This window comes from Bufo gargarizans, chromosome 4 (genome assembly GCF_014858855.1).
Source record: "Bufo gargarizans isolate SCDJY-AF-19 chromosome 4, ASM1485885v1, whole genome shotgun sequence".
Taxonomy (NCBI): domain Eukaryota; kingdom Metazoa; phylum Chordata; class Amphibia; order Anura; family Bufonidae; genus Bufo; species Bufo gargarizans.
Window position 1 is genome coordinate 61,538,954 of NC_058083.1, and position 24,037 is coordinate 61,562,990.

General features: G+C 46.9%; 1 protein-coding gene and 1 long non-coding RNA gene across 2 annotated transcripts; both read right to left on the reverse strand.

Moving 5' to 3' along the window:
- Window positions 1-230: 230 nt before the first annotated feature.
- LOC122933838 (gastrula zinc finger protein XlCGF26.1-like) lies at window positions 231-5,202 on the reverse strand. The gene is made up of 2 exons (XM_044288910.1): window positions 5,145-5,202; window positions 231-2,404 (listed from the first exon to the last, which is right to left on the reverse strand). The coding sequence occupies exon 2, from the start codon at window positions 2,370-2,372 to the stop codon at window positions 606-608; it is 1,767 nt and encodes a 588-aa protein (XP_044144845.1). The 5' UTR covers window positions 2,373-2,404; window positions 5,145-5,202; the 3' UTR covers window positions 231-605.
- A 583-nt stretch (window positions 5,203-5,785) lies between these two features.
- Window positions 5,786-13,117, reverse strand: LOC122933941. Its single transcript, XR_006388605.1, has 3 exons — window positions 13,091-13,117; window positions 12,884-13,007; window positions 5,786-5,838 (listed from the first exon to the last, which is right to left on the reverse strand). It is a non-coding gene; the product is annotated as an uncharacterized LOC122933941 (long non-coding RNA).
- Between the last annotated feature and the right edge of the window lie 10,920 nt (window positions 13,118-24,037).

The window sequence follows — 24,037 nt, forward strand, 5'->3', positions numbered from 1 at the left end:
GCGCACAGACTATTGCTCAGCTTCTGGTATGACCATGATACTCCTTCAAAGTATTTTGTGGCCAAGCGATTTTTTATAACTTTACTTGTGAGCACTCTGCACTTTATATATGTACACATGAATTATGTGCATTAATGTATTATGGACACGATAACACTATATTATGGAATTATGACACAAGAAGAATATGGTTGATATTACTTTGATGTTTAATCATGGTTATATGCACTATATTCCAGGAGGATAACACTCTAAATGAGGGATTTATCAACAAGACATACACTTTTAAGGTTTATTAATTTGTAATTAATTAATTATTCATGTTGTGTATAAATTTTTGCACTCCGCACTTTATAATTCACTTGGCTTAAGGAAGGTTCTGTGAGAGGTCCGAAACGTGGCTGCTGTGACATGTGTGAATAAAGGCACATCTACAGGAGTGCCCTGGATTTCTTCAGTGTATAAATACACCCGTGATCAAGGGTTCAACACAGGCACCCGGATTGCATTGCTTAAGTTTCCCCAATTTTTCAACTATATATATATACACATATCTGGCACTTCCCTCCACAGTAAGACATTTTTCTTACTTCTCATGTAGAACATCACGTCTTCTCTCCTGAGTGGCTTCTTTTATGAGCAACAAGGATTGATTTATTGGTAAAACATTTGCCACATTCTGAACATGAATACGGCTTCTCCCCTGTGTGAATTCTCTGGTGATCCTTAAGATTGGTTTTGGTGACAAAACATTTTCCACATTCTGAACATGAAAAGGGCTTCTCTCCTGTGTGATATCTCTCATGTGTAACAAGATATGATTTGTTTGTAAAACATTTCCCACATTTTGAACATGAATAGGGTTTCTCTCCTGTGTGAATTCTCTCATGTTTAATTAGATTTGATTTGTTTGTAAAACATTTCCCACATTCTGAACATGAATAGGGCTTCTCTCCTGTGTGAATTCTCTGGTGTTTAATAAGATTTGATTTATTTGAAAAACATTTTCCACATTCTGAACATGAAAATGGTTTATCTCCAGTGTGAATTCTCTCATGTTTAACAATGCTTGATTTATCTGTAAAGCACTTCCCACATTGTGAACATGAATACGGCTTCTCTCCTGTGTGAATGCTCTCATGTGTAATAAGACTAGATTTATCTGTAAAGCATTTTCCACATACTGAGCATGAATATAGTCTCTCTCCTGTGTGAATTCTCTGGTGATCCTTAAGATTAGCTTTAAAGACAAAACATTTCCCACATTCTGAACATGAATAGGGCTTCTCTCCTGTGTGACTTCTTCTCTCATGTGTAACAAGATGCGATTTGTTTGTAAAACATTTCCCACATTGTGAACATGAAAATGGTTTATCTCCTGTGTGAATTCTCTCATGTTTAACAATGCTTGATTTATCTGTAAAGCATTTCCCACATTGTGAACATGAATAGGGCTTCTCTCCTGTGTGAATTCTCTCATGTGTAATAAGATTTGATTTATATGAAAAACATTTTCCACATTCAGAACATGAAAATGGTTTATCTCCTGTGTGACTTCTTTCATGTGTAACAAGATGTGATTTGTTTGTAAAACATTTCCCACATTCTGAACATGAATAGTGCTTCTCTCCTGTGTGAATTCTCTCATGTGTATTAAGATTTGATTTATTTGAAAAACATTTTCCACATTCTGAACATGAATATGGCTTCTCTCCTGTGTGAATTCTGTCATGTGTAATAAGACTAGATTTATCTGTAAAACATTTTCCACATAGTGAGCATGAATATGGTCTCTCTCCTGTGTGAATTCTCTTGTGATCCTTAAGATTGGCTTTGGTGACAAAACATTTCCCACATTCTGAACATGAAAATGGTTTATCTCCTGTGTGAATTCGCTCATGTTTAACAATGCTTGATTTACGTGTAAAGCACTTCCCACATTGTGAACATGAATACGGCTTCTCTCCTGTGTGAATTCTCTCATGTGTAATAAGATTTGATTTCTCTGTAAAGTATTTTCCACATACTGAACATGAATACGGTTTCTCTCCTTTGTGAATTCGTTCATGGGTAATAAGACTTGATTTATCTGAAAAACATTTATCACACAGTAAACATGAATATGGCTTCTCTCCTGTGTGAATTCTCTCGTGTGTTACAAGATTTGATTTACTTGTAAAAGATTTCCCTCCCCCTTTCTGCCCGGTACTTGTAACAATCTGTGATTGGGCAGGAGCAGGTTCCTCATGATTAGGGGGGTTATATAATAGATCTGTACAGTGAAGGCCTGAATGTACATTACAGGTAATAAAGTCTTCTGAAGAGTGCTGTTCGATATTTTCATCTTCTACTTTATAATCTTGTGATAACATCACGTTTCCATCAGACTTCTTTCCTGGATTTTCTGTTAGGATTAAAATTAGATTTCATGATTTCTTGTTTAAGGGGTTTTCCTATCTGGGATTTTTACAGGATATGCCATTCATGTCCAATAGCTGCTACTCCTACTTCTGGGACACACTCTTATATCCCAAACGCTCTGTCGCGTGCGACCAAGAATGGAGAGGTGAGCATACATGAGCAGCTCTCTCCATTTACATCAATAGCACTCCTGAAAACAGCCAAGTGCTCGGACTAAACTATTTTTGGAACCGCTATTAAATTGAAAGGAGAGAGCAGCATCCACTTCTCCATTCCCAGCTGGGTGAAACGGAGCCCCGTTCTGGAGATAGCAGCGGGTCACCTGCACCTATCTGACATTTAAGGCACCATCTTTAGGATATGCCATAAATATCCCAGGTGGGAATACTTCTTTAAAGCTAGAAAAACAGACTGTTTTATAATGTTCCTATTGGGCTAGAAACACATTTTATCGTTTTTATTTAAGTATTTTATACACAGTTAAATTTTTGACACAGTTTTTCAAGCGAAAGCCAGAAGTGGATCCATCAGGAACAATATTGTTATTAACCAATAAATCGCAAACAAAACATTCTCTCGTGAACGCCATTGTTTTCCCCTACAGCAGTCCCACTGCTAAGGAGACTTGTTGGCAACTAATGATAACCTTCAGTCGGCAGCCGGAAATTTGGAAGAGAAACAATTTATCGTTTGCCATCTGATTGCTGCACGCTATTACATGCAGCATATAAACAATCATACGAGAACTCGCTCAATAATCGCTCTGTATAATAAGCCCTTAAAGGCTTCAGTCACATCTTTGTTGAAATCTCCCTCGGAAGCCTCTGTCGCAGACTTCGTTAAGGGTGGCTGCACACCATGTGGAGCACAAGGTTATTCTGCGAGGATTTCATGCGGAAAAACCACAGCGTAATACAGGACCAGCAAAGTGAAGGAGATCTGACAAATCTCATGGACACCTTGATTATTCTCTTCCGTGTGGCGGCATGTCAATTATTTGTGCAATTCTGCACCTTCTGTAGAGGGGTTTTAAGCATGGACTTCAATGGTTGTTAATATAAACAGCAAAACCACATGAAAATCTGTGGCACAAAAAATGCACCAAAACTGGCATAAATAATACAGATTTATGTGCTTTTTGGTGCAGATTTCCTTCACATAAATCCACACCGTGTGCAGGTAACATAAGCCAGCACGCTAGACTATTAGTGCAGAATAACCCTTTCAGCATCCTATGATTTTCTGTTTTTGCATTTTAATTTTCCACTCCCTGCCTTCCCATAGCCATAACCTTTTACCTTTCCATTCACAGAGCCGTATGAGGGCTTATATTCTAGGACAAATTTAATTTTCTAAGGGCACAATTTAATGTTGCGTACGATGACCTGTTACTTTCATTCTCCGGGTCAGTATAAACCCACAACCAGTGACCCTGCTGCCTCTATACCGCCATGCCAACTTCACCCGCACCTACTGTGTCCTTCTCCCACATCATGTAGATCGTAAGCCCTCGCGGGCAGGGCCCTCTCTCCTTCTGTACCAGTCTGTAACTCGTCTTGTTCATGCTTAGTGCAGTTGTCTGTATTATGTATGTGCACCGCTTATCATATGTACAGTGCTATGGAAGGAATGGCGCTTTAATAATAATCAGGGTACTTTCACACTAGCGTCATTCTTTTCCGGTATTGAGTTCCGTCACAGGGGCTCCAGGATATAATGTACGGCGCTGTGCTTGGTAAGCTGTGAGATCTCCAGTAAGTGCCTCGGCTTCCTCAAACAGCTGATAGGTGGGGGTGCCAGGATTTGACCCCCCCCCCGTGTGATGTTTTCAGAAGACCTCTTTAAACCATAAGTCCTATGTACGTCCCAAAATGAAACCAGTGAAAAGCGCCTCTCGTTCTGTAAAGAACAAGTGACATATGGCGGCATCGACAGAAAGATGACCACGTCACACCATTTGGATGGCAGCTTCACAGATTATTTTTGCTGTTATTGTGCATAAATAGCATAAGTTAAAACTAGACATTGCTGGTATCGCCCTCATCATACCGACCCACAGAATGAAGAGCTTTTTTCTCCATTACCGGCTGAAGACATCATTATATGTTAATCAATATCAATCACAAGTTGTCTGTGAAACCTGTCAATCATTTGTCCGGGGCCTTCGTACGGCTACATCAGTGGAAAAATAAGGTTATGGCCGTCTGAATGGAAAAATATAACATTCCTGTGGCCTTAACATCACAGCAGTACTTTAGTGGTTAAAGTGACCCCTGGGCCCCCCACTCATCCAGAGAATGATTGCCGCTGTCCTGATGAAGCAGCAGGTCAAGAATGAGCACTAGCACATGTTCATTCTTATTGGAATGGCCGGAAGAAACAAGAAAGAAACTGACAGCTGTAGTCCTGCAGTAAGATCTGGAGCCCCATCAGCATGGACTGTGGAGCTTAAGTGGTTAAAAAGGGTTTCTCAGATCCCGGCCATTAGTGCAGCCGTTCATCCTAGCCGGTTCCCCTCAAACCTGATGCTAAGCCGAGTGTTCAGCCTGGAGCATGAGTGGATGGAGAGAAGAGGTCGGAGAAGATGTCTATGTGCAGCCATAACTCCCGCCACTCCTGTACATAACACAGGGGTCACTGCCCGGAGTGCTACTTTACTGGAGCTCTAAGGTGGAGCCTCACCTGAAGAAACCTCCCAATTCACTTCATTCATGATTCCATACCTGTGGTCACATGGACTGGAATGTCCTCCTCCACCTCACTCTTACACGGGGGATCACCCATCATCCGCTCTTCTTCATCCTCCACTTTAATATCAGTCACATCTTCCCCCTGATTTTTCATCTGTAACAATTCAGGACAATACAGCAGACAGGTGGGAAATCTAACAGATCCACATAAGAGACCCCCACAATCTATGACCCCTCTATGACCGCAGGACCCCCCCTATATAGATGTGTATAGGGCTCAGCTCCATTTACCTGATGGTTCTCTGGGAGCTTCTCCTCTGGACAGTCCTGGGAATTCAGAGGACGGGGACATCTCTCGGGGGGATTTCCTTCTATGAGTCCATCTGTAGGAAACACACAGGGACAGGAGAGATTATTACATGTGATGATGAGATGATGGGAGTAGCATCCAGGTGACTCATGACAGCCCCCCCCTCCTTACCCTGCTGAACGCCCCATGAGTCAGTTTCCTCTTCTGCTGCATCTCTAACCTCAACCTTAATATCAATCACATTTTCATCCTAAAGAAGAAAAATGTCAATCTTTGGTTCAATCCATTATTGGTCAGATTCCAGGGAGACTTCAGCTCCATCTACCTGATGGTTCTCTGCGAGCTTCTCCTCTGGACAGTCCTGGGAATACAGAGGACGGGGACATCTCTCGGGGGGATTTCTCCTCTTGGATCCATCTGTGGAGACACAAGCACACAGTGACTGAATACATGGTCTATAGATCAGACTCTTTTCTTAACTCCTTCTTTTCTAGGTTTAGTGATCGGGGTCTAAAAAACAATGTTCTGCTCCTCACCAACTTTCTACCAAACCCACATAGATTTCCCAGGTCTGGAGCTGCTGTTCCATCCAGAGACTCCGCTTTCACTCCTTCCTCAGGGTAATTCATTCTCTGCAGGTGGAAGAGATTCGGAGACTGATGGATTTAGATGGTTCTCTGGTGGAGGAAGCCTAGATCCAAGCACCTTATGGGGGAATTACAAGAGAGGGAACCAAACAAAGATTCTCATCTTATATCAGCCAGATGAAGTAAGCAGAAGAACTACTCCCTGTGTCCTCTCCACCAGGGGTGGAAACCACCGAGTTGATGTAGAACGCTCTATATGTATACAAGCCCAGGTTTCCTTTCCTGGAAAGACAATTGCTTTCTCCTAACGAGCTGAGGTGGTGAATGGGGGAAAAGAAAGATGACATTACATTTACCAGTGATCGGCTTTCTGTGAGCCCAAGACGGTGGCATGAGAAAAGGTGGCCATGCTGGACTGGAATCTTCCTGCCCTGCACCATACATTTCTGATGGTAGCATCTGGTAGTACACCATAAATGTGAGACATTAGAATGGGCTCAGGCGAAGAAGGCCTGATAAGCCACAATCCATGGATCAGACCTGCTTCCCACGGATTGAGATCTGGGTATCTGGAGACTGCACAGTGATCCTTTTCTCAGGTTCCTCATTCCTGGACAGTTTAGCAGTGCGGCCAGGGTACTATCCTGCTGAAAAAGGGCACTGCCAATAGGGTGCCCCACCGCCACAAAGAAAACTGGGCCCATGACATATTGTGGAGCCTCCGCAGCTAGAACACCCCGTGCCGTACATTTACTGCTAGAAGACACATGTCCGCTCTGACAGGACCACAGACTGGAGGAGGAGAGAGAAGAGCCCGGTGATCCCACCTTCTCCTCCAGTCACATATAGCACCTTGTGTCTTCTCTGCTTGTGGAGTGACTAGAGGATCCCAGACATGAAGGGAGGAGAACTACTGGAAAGTGACTATGGAATAAGGATGTGTTCACACCATGTCTGAGCTAGGGCTGCAGTAAACGATTATTTTAGAAATAGAGTATTCTATTGTTTATTTTTAACGATTAATGGAGGACTCTAATAGGAAAAAATTAATTAAAAGACTGTTTTCTTTTATAAAAACTCATCAGACCCCAAGACCCTTCGTTCCCCAGTGTGATCAGCCCAATTGCTTCAGTTCCCCCCAGAGCCATCAGCTCCACTATCCCCCAGAGCCATCAGCTCTCCCCCACTGCTCCTCCTGACACCCGTAGTGCACAGCGTCATTGGTAGTCGCACCAACTTACCTTTCCAGCAGGGGTGCCGACGACACTCCATCGTTCAGCGCTGCTCTGCCATGATCAGGTCATGGCGTGCGTACGTCAAGAGGACAGTGCAGCGCGGGACCATGGATGTTCTGTGGAGTGTCCGGAGGCCCCCTGCTGGAAAGGTGAGTATTGCGGGCCAGCGGGAGACCACGGAGCGGGAGTGAACGTGACACAAATGAATCTTCGATGCAAAAAATTTGCATCGAGGATTATAATTTTTTATTTTTTAAATCAGATCATTTTTATTGTAATAAAATACAACAATGTAACATTGTTATAAATATAAGCGTATCATGTCCCATATTTAGTACCACTGATGATTATGATACAGCAGGCAACCATACAATGACAGTGTAACCGCAACATACCCTTCCCACCCAACCCACCCCCCCAACTCCCACTTCAGCACTCAATGGACTTCACCTATTTTTTCAGCTCTAGACCTCCAACGCCCCACAATTTTTCAAATTTTTGCGGACATCCTCTCTTCTTAACCGCCTCCGGACCGCCTAACGCAGGATTGCGGTCTGGAGGCGGCAGCGCTGCGCACAGTCACGCATATACGCGTCATCTCGCAAGATTTCCTGTGAACGCGAGCAAACAGGCGCGCGCGTTCACAGGATCGGAAGGTAAGCGAGTGGATCTCCAGCCTGCCAGCGGCGATCGCTCGCTGGCAGGCTGTAGATGCGATTTTTTTTAACCCTGAACAGGTATATTAGACGCTGTTTTGATAACAGCGTCTAAAATACCTGCTACCTGGTCCTCTGGTGGTCCCTTTTGCTTGGATCGACCACCAGAGGACACAGGTAGCTCAGTAAAGTCGCACCAAACACCACTACACTACACTACACCCCCCCTGTCACTTATTAACCCCTTATGAACCCCTGATCACCCCATATAGACTCCCGGATCACCCCCCTGTCATTGATCACCCCCCTGTAAGGCTCCATTCAGAAGTCTGTATGATTTTTACGGATCCACGGATCGGATCCGCAAAACACATAAGGACGTCTGAATGGAGCCTTACAGGGGGGTGATCAATGACAGGGGGGTGATCACCCATATAGACTCCCTGATCACCCCCTGTCATTGATTACCCCCCTGTAAGGCTCTATTCAGACATTTTTTTGGCCCAAGTTAGCGGAAATAGTTTTTTTTCTTACAAAGTCTTATATTCCACTAACTTGTGTCAAAAATTAAAATCTCACATGAACTCGCCATACCCCTCACGGAATCCAAATGCGTAAATTTTTTTAGACATTTATATTCCAGACTTCTTCTCACGCTTTAGGGCCCCTAAAATGCCAGGGCAGTATAAATACCCCACATGTGACCCCATTTCGGAAAGAAGACACCCAAGGTATTCCGTGAGGGGCATAGTGAGTCTATGAAAGATTGAAATTTTTGTCCCAAGTTAGCGGAAAGGGAGACTTTGTGAGAAAATACAAAAAAAAATAAAAAATCAATTTCCCCTAACTTGTGCCAAAAAAAATTAATAAAAAAATTCTATGAACTCGCCATGCCCTTCATTGAATACCTTGGGGTGTCTTCTTTCCAAAATGGGGTCACATGTGGGGTATTTATACTGCCCTGGCATTTTAGGGGCCCTAAAGCGTGAGAAGAAGTCTGGGATCCAAATGTCTAAAAATGCCCTCCTAAAAGGAATTTGGGCCGCTTTGCGCATCTAGGCTGCAAAAAACTGTCACACATGTGGTATCGCCGTACTCAGGAGAAGTTGGGGAATGTGTTTTGGGGTGTCATTTTACATATACCCATGCTGGGTGAGATAAATATCTTAGTCAAATGCAAACTTTGTATAAAAAAATGGGAAAAGTGTCTTTTGCCGAGATATTTCTCTCACCCAGCATGGGTATATGTAAAATGACACCCCAAAACACATTGCCCAACTTCTTCTGAGTACGGCGATACCAGATGTGTGACACTTTATTGCAGCCTAGGTGGGCAAAGGGGCCACATTTCAAAGAGCACCTTTCGAATTTCACCGGTCATTTTTTACAGATTTTGATTGCAAACTTCTTCTCACACATCTGGGCCCCTAGAATGCGAGGGCAGTATAACTACCCCACAAGTGACCCCATTTTGGAAAGAAGACACCCCAAGGTATTTTGTGATGGGCATAGTGAGTTCATGGAAGTTTTTATTTTTTGTCACAAGTTAGTGGAATATGAGACTTTGTAAGAAAGAAAAAAAAAAAAGAAAAAAATCATCATTTTCCGCTAACTTGTGACAAAAAATAAAAAGTTCTATGAACTCACTATGCCCATCAGCGAATACCTTAGGGTGTCTACTTTCCGAAATGGGGTAATTTGTGGGGTGTTTCTACTGTCTAAGCATTGTAGAACCTCAGGAAACATGACAGGTGCTCAGAAAGTCAGAGCTGCTTCAAAAAGCGGAAATTCACATTTTTGTACCATAGTGTGTAAACGCTATAACTTTTACCCAAACCATTATTTTTTTACCCAAACATTTTTTTTTATCAAAGACATGTAGAACAATAAATTTAGGTAAAAATTTATATATGGATGTCGTTTTTTATTTTTTTTATTTTACAACTGAAAGTGAAAAATGTCATTTTTTTGCAAAATTTCGTTAAATTTCGATTAATAACAAAAAATTTAAAAATGTCAGCAGCAAAGAAATACCACCAAATGAAAGCTCTATTAGTGAGAAGAAAAGGAGGTAAAATTCATTTGGGAGCAATAAACGGTGAAAGTACAGGGAGTGCAGAATTATTAGGCAAATGAGTATTTTGACCACATCATCCTCTTTCTGCATGTTGTCTTACTCCAAGCTGTATAGGCTCGAAAGCCTACTACCAATTAAGCATATTAGGTGATGTGCATCTCTGTAATGAGAAAGGGTGTGGTCTAATGACATCAACACCCTATATCAGGTGTGCATAATTATTAGGCAACTTCCTTTCCTTTGGCAAAATGGGTCAAAAGAAGGACTTGACAGGCTCAGAAAAGTCAGAAATAGTGAGATATCTTGCAGGGGGATGCAGCACTCTTAAAATTGCAAAGCTTCTGAAGCGTGATCATCGAACAATCAAGCGTTTCATTCAAAATAGTCAACAGGGTCGCAAGAAGCGTGTGGAAAAACCAAGGCGCAAAATAACTGCCCATGAACTGAGAAAAGTCAAGCGTGCAGCTGCCAAGATGCCACTTGCCACCAGTTTGGCCATATTTCAGAGCTGCAACATCACTGGAGTGCCCAAAAGCACAAGGTGTGCAATACTCAGAGACATGGCCAAGGTAAGAAAGGCTGAAAGACGACCACCACTGAACAAGACACACAAGCTGAAACGTCAAGACTGGGCCAAGAAATATCTCAAGACTAATTTTTCTAAGGTTTTATGGACTGATGAAATGAGAGTGAGTCTTGATGGGCCAGATGGCTGGGCCCGTGGCTGGATTGGTAAAGGGCAGAGAGCTCCAGTCCGACTCAGACGCCAGCAAGGTGGAGGTGGAGTACTGGTTTGGGCTGGTATCATCAAAGATGAGCTTGTGGGGCCTTTTCGGGTTGAGGATGGAGTCAAGCTCAACTCCCAGTCCTACTGCCAGTTTCTGGAAGACACCTTCTTCAAGCAGTGGTACAGGAAGAAGTCTGCATCCTTCAAGAAAAACATGATTTCCATGCAGGACAATGCTCCATCACACGCGTCCAAGTACTCCACAGCGTGGCTGGCAAGAAAGGGTATAAAAGAAGAAAATCTAATGACATGGCCTCCTTGTTCACCTGATCTGAACCCCATTGAGAACCTGTAGTCCATCATCAAATGTGAGATTTACAAGGAGGGAAAACAGTCCACCTCTCTGAACAGTGTCTGGGAGGCTGTGGTTGCTGCTGCACGCAATGTTGATGGTGAACAGATCAAAACACTGACAGAATCCATGGATGGCAGGCTTTTGAGTGTCTTTGCAAAGAAAGGTGGCTATATTGGTCACTGATTTGTTTTTGTTTTGTTTTTGAATGTCAGAAATGTATATTTGTGAATGTTGAGATGTTATATTGGTTTCACTGGTAAAAATAAATAATTGAAATGGGTATATATTTGTTTTTTGTTAAGTTGCCTAATAATTATGCACAGTAATAGTCACCTGCACACACAGATATCCCCCTAAAATAGCTAAAACTAAAAACAAACTAAAAACTACTTCCAAAAATATTCAGCTTTGATATTAATGAGTTTTTTGGGTTCATTGAGAACATGGTTGTTGTTCAATAATAAAATTAATCCTCAAAAATACAACTTGCCTAATAATTCTGCACTCCCTGTAGTGTAGTGCAGAAGTGTAAAAAGTGGCCTGGTCATTAAGGGGGTTTCAGCTAGCGGGGCTGAGGGGGTTAAACATAGCATTTTCTCATACGCTAACATCGTGTTTACTTTCCTTTTAAATTCCTCAATAACTGGAGGGCTTGACTGAATCCAATGTAAGGCAATCAACTTTCTTGCCACATACAATAGTCTACTCGCTACAATTCTGTCTGTCCCCTCTTTCCCAATATCTGCCACATATCCCAAGACACACACTTTTGGTTCCCTAGGTATCCGCAGTGAGAAGATATCCTGAATCATTGCCAACACGTCCGACCAGATGCCACCCAGTCGTGAACATTGCCACAGCATATGCAGTAGATCCGCCGATTCTGCCTGACATCGTGGACACTGCGCTGTAAAAAGACTGGCGTTTTATAGACTCTGTGAATAATGAAAAGTTGAGACAACTTCCCACCTTCACTCAATGATATTGTCGGTATGGCTTCCAATATATCCTCCCACTGCTCTTGAGATATTTCCCCTATATCTTTTTCCCACCCTTTCATTCTAGAAAGAGGAAACACTTCCAGATATGTCTTCAGTAACATTTGGTATATCAATGAAATAATCCCTTTTTTATCCCCTTTCTCCACTATTAAACCTAAAGCTGCGTCTTCATGTATCCTGGTATTGTCATTCCTACACATCGCAGTAAAGGCGTGCCTTATCTGTAAGAACTGGTAAAAGCAATGCTTGGGTATACCGCACTCCTCCTGGAATTTATCGAATGTTTTTAGTCCCACTTTCTCCATTATATCCCCAAATTTGGTCACACCCCTATCCCGCTATTGTTTGGTACATCGAGGATTTTTTTGTGTTGAATTACTCTATTCAATCAAGCAATTGTTTCAGCCCTAGTCTGAGCCTTCCATCAGAGGTAGATATCAGGAGGGTTTCCTAATGTAGATCTCTGATAGAAGGAGGTGACGTCTCCCCTGTACAGTCCTATCATTCTATATAGTCACACAGGGGCAGACGTCACCCATAAGCCCCATGTATACGGCACAACGCAGGTTCTCCTGCAGGATCCTCTGTATAGAATAGTGTAATCTACTGTACCGGCCGATGGAGGCCAAGAGGACACTATATCTGTCAGGGGGATGGAGCCTATGGAGAAGTGCGATGTATATGGGAAATGTAGGCTCTAACGTGATGTGACCGGAGAATAACATGTGGAGCTCCTACATTACATGTCATTACACGCGTGTACACACTGCACATGACCGGACTGAGGCTCTAACACGGCCTCCTCTCACCTCGTCTCTTCTTACCTGGTGATGTCAGAGGCCGGGGAGCCTCCATCATGGCCTCCTTGTACAGATCCTTGTGTCCTTCTATGTACTTCCACTCCTCCATGGAGAAATAGACCGCCACATCCTGACACCTTACAGGAACCTGACAACACAATGACACCGTCATCACCCAGACCCCTCCATTGCTGTTACTGGAGAATTTCCCAGCATTCCCAGCAGTGTCACCTCTCCAGTCAGCAGCTCCATCATCTTGTGGGTGAGTTCTAGGATCTTCTGCTCATGTATCAGGGGAAGAGGCTCTGTGATGGGGGTCCTGCTCCACCCTCCTGACTCATGGATGATGGGAGTCCTCCCTGATGTCTTCTTCACTATGGTGTAATCCTGTGGATGGAGAGAGACACTTAAGGAAAGAAATTCCTTCCTGACTCCAGATCTACACTCAGAATCCCTCCCTGGTTCATGGCCCCATCTCCAGTAATCTAGTCACTAGAAGCTGGAATATTATTACCCTCCAGACCTTCAGGCCCCTTCTGGACTCTTCTAGAGAATCCCCCATGACTCCTTCCTCTGGCAGAGAGCTCCATAGTCTCACTGCTCTTACAGTAAAGACTCCTCTTCTATGTTGGTGGAGAAACCTTCTTTCCTCTAGACCTAGTGGAGACCTCCTTGTTATAGTCCAGTATCATCTAGATGTCAGACTAGTGGTAGAAATCCTCCCTCCAGGCCACACTCCAGCCATCTCCTCCTCTGCTTCCTCTCCTCCTGGGTACAACGTGCCTACTTACCTTCTCATGGCTCCTACAACATGACTATTGGTCTCCATGATCCATCACTGACCATACTGGTGGCTGATCTTCAGGTTCTCCATCACTTGGAAGGTCTGGAGGCCGTTCTCCAGGACCCTGGACTCTTCCTATCACTTCCTATGATGGATTCTCCTTCCCGATGTCTGACTTGTTACAGAATACAAAGAAGAGGAGAGAAATCTAGAAAAGTTTACCTCTCCGCTCAGCAGGGAGATGATCTCCAAGGTGAGGTCTAATAATCTTCTGCTGATCTGCTTCCTGTCCATCCTTGGTGGTCATTCAGGAGAAGAGGAGAGAACTGGAGGAGCTGGAGGCTTCTAGTACTGCAGGCGCCTTTATGAGGAGAGGAGAGGCTGGAAATCCTCCAGGGACAAGGGGGGCTCCGGAGGAAGAAGGACGGGGGGGGGCTCCGGAGGAGGGAGGAGGACAGGGGGGGCCGGAGGGAGGAGGACAGGGGGGGCCGGAGGGAGGAGGACAGGGGGAGCCGGAGGGAGGAGGACAGGGGGAGCCGGAGGGAGGAGGACAGGGGGAGCCGGAGGGAGGAGGGCAGAGGAATCTGGAGGGAGGAGGACAGGGGGGGCCGGAGGGAGGAGGGCAGAGGAGTCTGGAGGGAGGAGGACGGGGGGGGGGTACGGATGGAGGAGGGCAGAGGAGTCTGGAGGGAGGAGGACAGAGGGGGACCGGAGGGAGGAGGACAGAGGGGGACCGGAGGGAGGAGGACAGAGGGGGACCGGAGGGAGGAGGACAGAGGGGGACCGGAGGGAGGAGGACAGAGGGGGACCGGAGGGAGGAGGACAGAGGGGGACCGGAGGGAGGAGGACAGAGGGGGACCGGAGGGAGGAGGACAGAGGGGGACCGGAGGGAGGAGGACAGAGGGGGACCGGAGGGAGGAGGACAGAGGGGGACCGGAGGGAGGAGGACAGAGGGGGTCAGGAGGGAGGAGGGCAGAGGGGGTCAGGAGGGAGGAGGACAGAGGGGTCCGGAGGGAGGAGGGCAGGGGGTCCGGCAATGGTTTTCTCCACTCTCCCGGTTCAGGACACCCTTACATCTAGAACATACAGGTCACATATAGACTATTAGACTTACATACACACTGGAGGCCCGTGTGATATAATAACCGCTGCTCGTCCAGGGATGGCCGGAATAGAGAGCAGCCCCCGAGCTTCACATGGAGGAGAGGCTCCTCTGGGGTCTCTGCTCACTGCATGGACTGCAGCCTGAGACCACCAAATACCGCACAGTGTGCAAAGGAAGAGAACGTAACTGACTGCAGGTGTGAACAGCGTCCTACATACAACACCCTCCTGTACTGAGGACATTCACACTGACAAGGAGCTCAGCGAGAAAAAGAGGGGTTGAGGAAGGACCTGGGATGATGTCACCGTCATGTGATCAGTGCAGGGGGCGGAGCTCAGCAGTGAGGAGGAGTGGTGAAGAAAGACCTGTGATGATGTCACGGTCATGTGATCAGTGCAGGGGGCGGAGCTAGCAAGAAAAAGAGGGGTTGAGGAAGGACCTGTGATGATGTCACGATCATGTGATCAGTGCAGAGGGCGGAGCTCAGCAGTGAGGAGGAGTGGTGAAGAAAGACCTGTGATGATGTCACCATCATGTGATCAGTGCAGGGGGCGGAGCTTTGTAAAATGCTGGAGACCTGACAGACTGAGCGTGAGAGCCTGGGAGTTGTAGTCCTCTTCTCTTATACCTCTGATATATAATAGGCTGGACATGCTGGGAGTTGTAGTCCTCTCCTACCTCTGTAATGTCCTCTGATATCACATAACAGGCTGGACATGCTGGGAGTTGTAGTCCTCTCCTCTTCTATCTCCTCCTGTAATATCCTTTGATATCACCTAATAACAGGCTGGACATGCTGGGAGTTGTAGTCCTCTCCTCTTCTATCTCCTCCTGTAATATCCTCTGATATCACCTAATAACAGGCTGGACATGCTGGGAGTTGTAGTCCTCTCCTACCTCTGTAATGTCCTCTGATGTCACATAATGACAGGCTGGACATGCTGGGAGTTGTAGTCATCGTATAGTGTCCAGCAGTATTGATCCCCTTAAAACATAACTTTTACTAGTCAGATCATAAAAAAGGTACCACTGTGGTGGTTCACCAGTGCATAAGTGAAAAAAACAAACAACAATAATAATAGATGCAGGAATATGTCTAGGAGCTAGTCATAAAGACTCCACTACGAGAGGGATGAGTGAACACAGGGCAGCAAAATGGGAGCAATGGGTATGCCTATACTCTCCCTACGCTCACCCTGGCTATAACCTCAGCCCAGGGACGTCCCCTTGTGGTGGAGACTCCCTGTCCTCGTTCCTGGGCTGACTGCCCTGCGTTTACCCTCCTCTTTACAATTAACAAAAAGTGCTCCACAGACCATAGAGTTGTAGTCATCTCCTCTTCATGTAATGTCCTCTGATATCACATAATAACAGGCTGGACATGCTGAGAGTTGTAGTCCTCTCCTCTTCTACCTCCTCCTGTAATGTCCTCTGATATTACATAACGGCCTGGACATGCTGGGAGTTGTAGTCCTCTCCTCTTCTACCTCCTCCTGTAATGTCCTCTGATATTACATAACAGGATGGACATGCTGGGAGTTGTAGTCCTCTCCTCTTCTACCTCCTCCTGTAATGTCCTCTGATATCACCTAATAACTTCTCAGTGGGGGCACAACTGCTGAGCGCTCCGCCACCGGATTTAAATAGTGTGAGCACGCCTGCAGGGAGGTGCACGTGGGTTGTCACGGTGATATGACGTCACCGCACTGGCCCGCGCATACCGGTGTTTCCAGGCGGAGGATCGCTTTGATCCTCCTGCCTTTGAAGTGACCGTGTCCCTCTAGCGCTGTAATTATAGCTCCGGAGGTGCGCGGCATACAGGGGCAGGAGAGCTCTTTGTTCCCCTGTCCTTGTTCTGCCAAACATCTCCCCCCTACAGGTGCGCTGGCCTGGGCCTGCAGTAGGATCCAGCAGCTGGGGGGAGGCACCCATGAATGGGGGGCATAAAATATAAGTACATGTACATATACGCTGAACAAAAATATAACCGCAACACTTTCGGTTTTACTCCCATTTTGCATGAGCCGAACTCAAAGATCTGAAACATTTTATACAGACACAAAAGACCCATTACTCCCAAAAATTATTCACAAATCTGTCTGGATCTGTGTCAGTGAGTAGAGTTGCGCGAACACCTGGATGTTCGGGTTCGAGAAGTTCGGCCGAACTTCCCGGAAATGTTCGGGTTCGGGATCTGAACTCGACCCGAACTTCGCCCCGAACCCGAACCCCATTGAAGTCAATGGGGACCCGAACTTTTCAGCACTAAAAAGGCTGTAAAACAGACCAGGAAAGAGCTAGAGGGCTGCAAAAGGCAGCAACATGTAGGTAAATCCCCTGCAAACAAATGTGGATAGGGAAATGAATAAAAATAAAAATAAAATAAATAAAAATTAAACAATATCAATTGGAGAGAGGTCCCATAGCAGAGAATCAGGCTTCACGTCAGCCACCACTGGAACAGTCCATTCTCAGATATTTAGGCCCAGCACCCAGGCAGAGGAGAGAGGTCCCGTAACAGAGAATCTGGCTTCATGTCAGCAGAGAATCAGTCTGCATGTCATAGCAGAGAATCAGGCTTCACGTCACCCACCACTGCAACAGTCCATTGGCATATATTTAGGCCCAGCACCCAGGCAGAGGAGAGAGGTCCCGTAACAGAGGATCTGGCTTCATGTCAGCAGAGAATCAGTCTGCATGTCATAGCAGAGAATCAGGCTTCACGTCAGCCACCACTGTAACAGTCCATTGTCATATATTTAGGCCCAGCACCCAGGCAGAGGAGAGAGGTCCCGTAACAGAGAATCGGGCTTCATGTCAGCAGAGAATCAGTCTGCATGTCATAGCAGAGAATCAGGCTTCACGTCACCCAACATTGGAACAGTCCATTGTCAGATATTTAGGCCCAGCACCCAGGCAGAGGAGAGAGGTCCCGTAACAGAGAATCTGTCTTCATGTCAGCAGAGAATCAGTCTGCATGTCATAGCAGAGAATCAGGCTTCACGTCAGCCACCACTGCAACAGTCCATTGGCATATATTTAGGCCCAGCACCCAGGCAGAGGAGAGAGGTCCCGTAACAGACAATCTGGCTTCATGTCCGCAGAGAATCAGTCTGCATGTCATAGCAGAGAATCAGGCTTCACGTCAGCCACCACTGCAACAGTCCATTGTCATATATATAGGCCCCGGCACCCAGACAGAGGAGAGAGGTCCCGTAACAGAGGATCTGGCTTCATGTCAGCAGAGAATCAGTCTGCATGTCATAGCAGAGAATCAGGCTTCATGTCAGCCACCACTGGAACAGTCCATTGTCAGATATTTAGGCCCCGGCACCCAGACAGAGGAGAGGTTCATTCAACTTTGGGTTGCCCCGCAATATAATGGTAAAATGACAATAAAAATAGGATTGAATGAGGAAGTGCCCTGGAGTCCAATAATATATGGTTAAGGGGAGGTAGTTAATGTCTAATCTGGACAAGGGACGGACAGGTCCTGTGGGATCCATGCCTGGTTCATTTTTATGAACGTCAGCTTGTCCACATTGGCTGTAGACAGGTGGCTGCGTTTGTCTGTAATGACGCCCCCTGCCGTGCTGAATACACGTTCAGACAAAACGCTGGCCGCCGGGCAAGCCAGCACCTCCAAGGCATAAAAGGCTAGCTCTGGCCACGTGGACAATTTAGAGACCCAGAAGTTGAATGGGGCCGAACCATCAGTCAGTACGTGGAGGGGTGTGCACACGTACTGTTCCACCATGTTAGTGAAATGTTGCCTCCTGCTAACACGTTCCGTATCAGGTGGTGGTGCAGTTAGCTGTGGCGTGTTGACAAAAGTTTTCCACATCTCTGCCATGCTAACCCTGCCCTCAGAGGAGCTGGCCCTGACACAGCTGCCTTGGTGACCTCTTGCTCCTCCTCTGCCTTGGCCTTGGGCTTCCACTTGTTCCCCTGTGGCATTTGGGAATGCTCTCAGTAGCGCGTCTACCAACGTGCGCTTGTACTCGCGCATCTTCCTATCACGCTCCAGTGCAGGAAGTAAGGTGGGCACATTGTCTTTGTACCGTGGATCCAGCAGGGTGGCAACCCAGTAGTCCGCACACGTTAAAATGTGGGCAACTCTGCTGTCGTTGCGCAGGCACTGCAGCATGTAGTCGCTCATGTGTGCCAGGCTGCCCAGAGGTAAGGACAAGCTGTCCTCTGTGGGAGGCATATCGTCTGCGTCCTCCATATCCCCCAGCCACGCACCAGTGATGGGCCCGAGCTGCGTTGGGTGCCACCCCGCTGTGACCATGCTTCATCCTCATCCTCCTCCACCTCCTCCTCATCCTCATCCTCCTCGTCCTCCAGTAGTGGGCCCTGTCTGGCCACATTTGTACCTGGCCTCTGCTGTTGCCAAAAACCTCCCTCTGAGTCACTTCGAAGAGACTGGCCTGAAAGTGCTAAAAATGACCCCTCTTCCTCCTCCTCCTCCTCCTCCTGGGCCACCTCCTCTTCCATCATCGCCCTAAGTGTTTTCTCAAGGAGACATAGAAGTGGTATTGTAACGCTGATAACGGCGTCATCGCCACTGGCCATGTTGGTGGAGTACTCGAAACAGCGCAACAGGGCACACAGGTCACAGGACTCCACTATGGCCTGCTGCTGCTCGCACAGTCTGTCCAGCATGTGCAAGGTGGAGTTCCACCTGGTGGGCACGTCGCATATGAGGCGGTGAGCGGGAAGGCCGAAGTTACGCTGTAGCGCAGACAGGTGAGCAGCGGCAGGATGTGAACGCCGGAAGCGCGAACAGACGGCCCGCACTTTATGCAGCAGCTCTGACATGTCGGGGTAGTTGTGAATGAACTTCTGCACCACCAAATTCAGCACATGCGCCAGGCAAGGGATGTGCGTCATACCGGCTAGTCCCAGAGATTTCGCCCATTATCGCACACCACCAGGCCGGGCTTGAGGCTCACCGGCAGCAACCACTCGTCGGTCTGTTGTTTACCCCGGGCTGTGCTGAAGTTGGTGGTGAAGGTGTGTGGCTGACTGGATGAGCAGGTGGAAAAAGAGGAGGAGGAAGCCGAGTAGGAGGAGGAGGCTACAGGAGGCAAAGAATGTTGCCCTGCGATCCTTGGTGGCGGAAGGACGTGCGCCAAACAGCTCTCCGCCTGGGGCCCAGCCGCCACTACATTTACCCAGTGTGCAGTTAGGGAGATATAGCGTCCCTGGCCGTGCTTACTGGTCCACCTATCTGTGGTTAGGTGGACCTTGCCACAGATGGCGTTGCGCAGTGCACACTTGATTTTATCAGATACTTGGTTGTGCAGGGAAGGCACGGCTCTCTTGGAGAAGTAGTGGCGGCTGGGAACAACATACTGTGGGACAGCAAGCGACATGAGCTGTTTGAAGCTGTCTGTGTCCACCGGCCTAAATTACAGCATTTCATAGGCCAGTAGTTTAGAAATGCTGGCATTCAGGGCCAGGGATCGAGGGTGGCTAGGTGGGAATTTACGCTTTCTCTCAAATGTTTGTGAGATGGAGAGCTGAACGCTGCCGTGTGACATGGTTGAGATGCTTGGTGACGGAGGTGTTGGTGGTGTTGGTGGTACATCCCCTGTTTGCTGGGCGGCAGGTGCCAACGTTCCTCCAGAGGCGGAGGAAGAGGCCGAGGCGGCAGCAGCAGAAGAGGCCGAGGCGGCAGCAGCAGAAGAGGCCGAGGCGGCAGCAGCAGAAGAGGTAGCAGGGGGAGCCTGAGTGACTTCCTTGGTTTTAAGGTGTTTACTCCACTGCAGTTCATGCTTTGCATGCAGGTGCCTGGTCATGCAGGTTGTGCTCAGGTTCAGAACGTTAATGCCTCGCTTCAGGCTCTGATGGCACAGCGTGCAAACCACTCGGGTCTTGTCGTCAGCACATTGTTTGAAGAAGTGCCATGCCAGGGAACTCCTTGAAGCTGCCTTTGGGGTGCTCGGTCCCAGATGGCGGCGGTCAGTAGCAGGCGGAGTCTCTTGGCGGCGGGTGTTCTGCTTTTGCCCACTGCTCCCTCTTTTGCTATGCTGTTGGCTCGGTCTCACCACTGCCTCTTCCTCCGAACTGTGAAAGTCAGTGGCACGACCTTCATTCCATGTGGGGTCTAGGACCTCATCGTCCCCTGCATCGTCTTCCACCCAGTCTTCCTCCCTGACCTCCTGTTCAGTCTGCACACTGCAGAAAGACGCAGCAGTTGGCACCTGTGTTTCGTCATCATCAGAGACGTGCTGAGGTGGTATTCCCATGTCCTCATCATCAGGAAACATAAGTGGTTGTGCGTCAGTGCATTCTATGTCTTCCACCGCTGGGGAAGGGCTAGGTGGATGCCCTTGGGAAACCCTGCCAGCGGAGTCTTCAAACAGCATAAGAGACTGCTGCATGACTTGAGGCTCAGACAGTTTCCCCGATATGCATGGGGGTGATGTGACAGACTGATGGGCTTGGTTTTCAGGCGCCATCTGTGCGCTTTCTGCAGAAGACCGGGTGGGAGATGATGTGAACGTGCTGGATCCACTGTCGGCCACCCAATTGACTAATGCCTGTACCTGCTCAGGCCTTACCATCCTTAGAACGGCATTGGGCCCCACCATATATCGCTGTAAATTCTGGCGGCTACTGGGACCTGAGGTAGTTGGTTTACTACGACATGTGGCTGTGGCAGAACGGCCACGTCCTCTCCCAGCACCAGAGGGTCCACTAACACCACCACGACCATGTCCACGTCCGCGTCCCTTACTAGATGTTTTCCTCATTGTTACTGTTCACCACAATAAGAAAAAAAAATTTTGGCCCAATGTATTGAATTCAAATTCAGGCCTTTTTTTACAGACACCTAACACTATCTGGCTATCTATTTAGGTACCGTATTACACTAATACAGGCACAGCAGTAACCTTTTATTCAGGCGCTGGATGACAGGTATACGTTTACGGACAGAATTAGACTTGGAGATGCACGGTAGCGTGTGAAGTTATTGAGGATGACCCTATTCGCACCTTCAATCTAATATACCCTTTTATGGATAGATTTAAACTTGGCCTGATACAGCAGAAACCACTGATTTAGGGAATTGCTAAGTTGGGAATTGTATTTCAACCCAGAACAAAAATATATCCTTTGCCAGACAGCAGACAGTATTACAATTGGCTGGCCACAGCTGAAACACCAGATTTAGGGTACTGCTATTTTGGCAATTGTATTTCACCCCTCAATAAAATAGCAAGCACAGCCAAGCCCCTGATATAGGATATAGCAAAAAAAAAAAAAAACACACTATTGATGGTTAAATGCACTTGGTGGCAGCTTGTGCTGGCGCACCACAAGACACAAAATGGCCGCTGATCACCCCAGAAAAAAGTGACAGAAAAACGCTCTGGGCAGCCTAAAAACAGTGAGCAATTCAATAGCAGAGGTTGAATGATTTACAGCTATAGATCGATCACTTCATTAAGTGTTTTTGAAGAGTAAATCCCTGCCTAATCTCGCCCTACTGTCGCAGCTGCAACCTCTCCCTACACTGATCAGAGCAGAGTGACGGGCGGCGCTATGTGACTCCAGCTTAAATAGAGGCTGGGTCACATGGTGCTCTGGCCAATCACAGCCATGCCAATAGTAGTCATGGCTGTGATGGCCTCTTGGGGCAAGTAGTATGACGCTTATTGATTGGCTGCTTTGCAGCCTTTCAAAAAGCGCCAAGAAAGCGCCGAACACCGAACCCCGACTTTTACGAAAATGTTCGGGTTCGGGTCCGTGTCACGGACACCCCAAAATTCTGTACGAACTCGAACTATACAGTTCGGGTTCGCTCATACCTATCAGTGAGCACTTCTCCTTTGCCGAGATAATTCATCCCACCTCACAGGTGTGGCATATCAAGGTGCTGATTAGACAGCATGAATATTGCACAGGTGTGCCTTAGACTGCCCACAATAAAAGGCCACTCTGAAATGTGCAGTTTGACCACACAGCAGAATGCCACAGATGTTGCAACGTTTGAGGGAGCGTGCAATTGGCATGCTGACGGCAGGAATGTCTACCAGAGCTGTTCCCCGTGTAATGAATGTTCATTTCTCTACCATAAGTCGTCTCCAAAGATGTTTCAGAGAATTTGGCAGTACATCCAACATCCACACCAGCCCTGGACCTCCACATCCAGCATGGTCACCTCCATGATCATCTGAGACCAGCCACCTGGACAGCTGCAGCAACAATCGGTTTGCATAACCAAAGAATTTCTGCACAAACTGTCAGAAACCGTCTCAGGGAAGCTCATCTGCATGCCCGTCGTCCTCATCGGGGTTCTGGACCTGACTGCAGCTCGTCGTTGTAACCGACTTGAGTGGGCAAATGCTCACATTTGATGATGTCTGGCACGTTGGAGAGGCGTTCTGTTCACGGATAAGCCCCGGTTTTCACTGTGCAGGGCAAATGGCAGACAGCGTGTGTGGAGTCTTGTGGGTTTGCTGACGTCAACGTTGTGGATGGAGTGGCCCGCGGTGGGGTTATGGTATTGGCAGGCATAGGTTATGGACAACGATCCCAGAGGCATTTTATTGATGGCATTCTGAATGCACAGAGATACCATGACGAGATCCTGAGGCCCATTGTTGTGTCATTTATCCACGACCATCACCTCACTTTGCAGCATGATAATGCACGGCCCCATATTGCAAGGATCTGCACACCATTCCTGGAAGCTGAAAACATCCCAGTTCTTGCATGGCCAGCATACTCACTGGACATGTCACCCATTGAGCATGTTTGGGACGCTCTGGATCGGCATATACGTCAGCGTGTTCCAGTCCTGCCAATATTCTGCAACTTCACACAGCTATTGAAGAGGAGTGTTGGGGGCAAATATTTGAATAGTGAATATTAATTGCGAATATCGGCACTTAGAGAATTCGCAAATATTTAGAATATAGTGATATATTTGTAATTTTGAATATTCTAGATTTTTTTTTTATCAGTAACCTCCCTTCTTGCTTGTGGGCCAATGAGAAGGCTGTGATGTCTTTGTCTGAGCTTAGCAACATCCCTAGCAACCAATAGGAAAGTTGCCGACCCCTTACTATATAAGAACCTCCCCAGCAGATCGGAGAGAGAGCAGTGTTATTGCTGTGCTCTCTGCTTTCCTGTGTCATTACATTAGATAGTTAGTTAATTAGCTTATATATACACTGCCTTTCCCCCCCAAAAAAAGTTGCCACCTGGATTTAACTAAGCAAATAGTTCTGAGCCTCATATCGGATAATTACTGCATGGGGTTGATTATCTTTCA

Bases quoted from the DNA above. Each gene is read 5' to 3' on its own strand.
- LOC122933838 (XM_044288910.1), bottom strand. From the start codon at position 2,372: ATGTTATCACAAGATTATAAAGTAGAAGATGAAAATATCGAACAGCAC.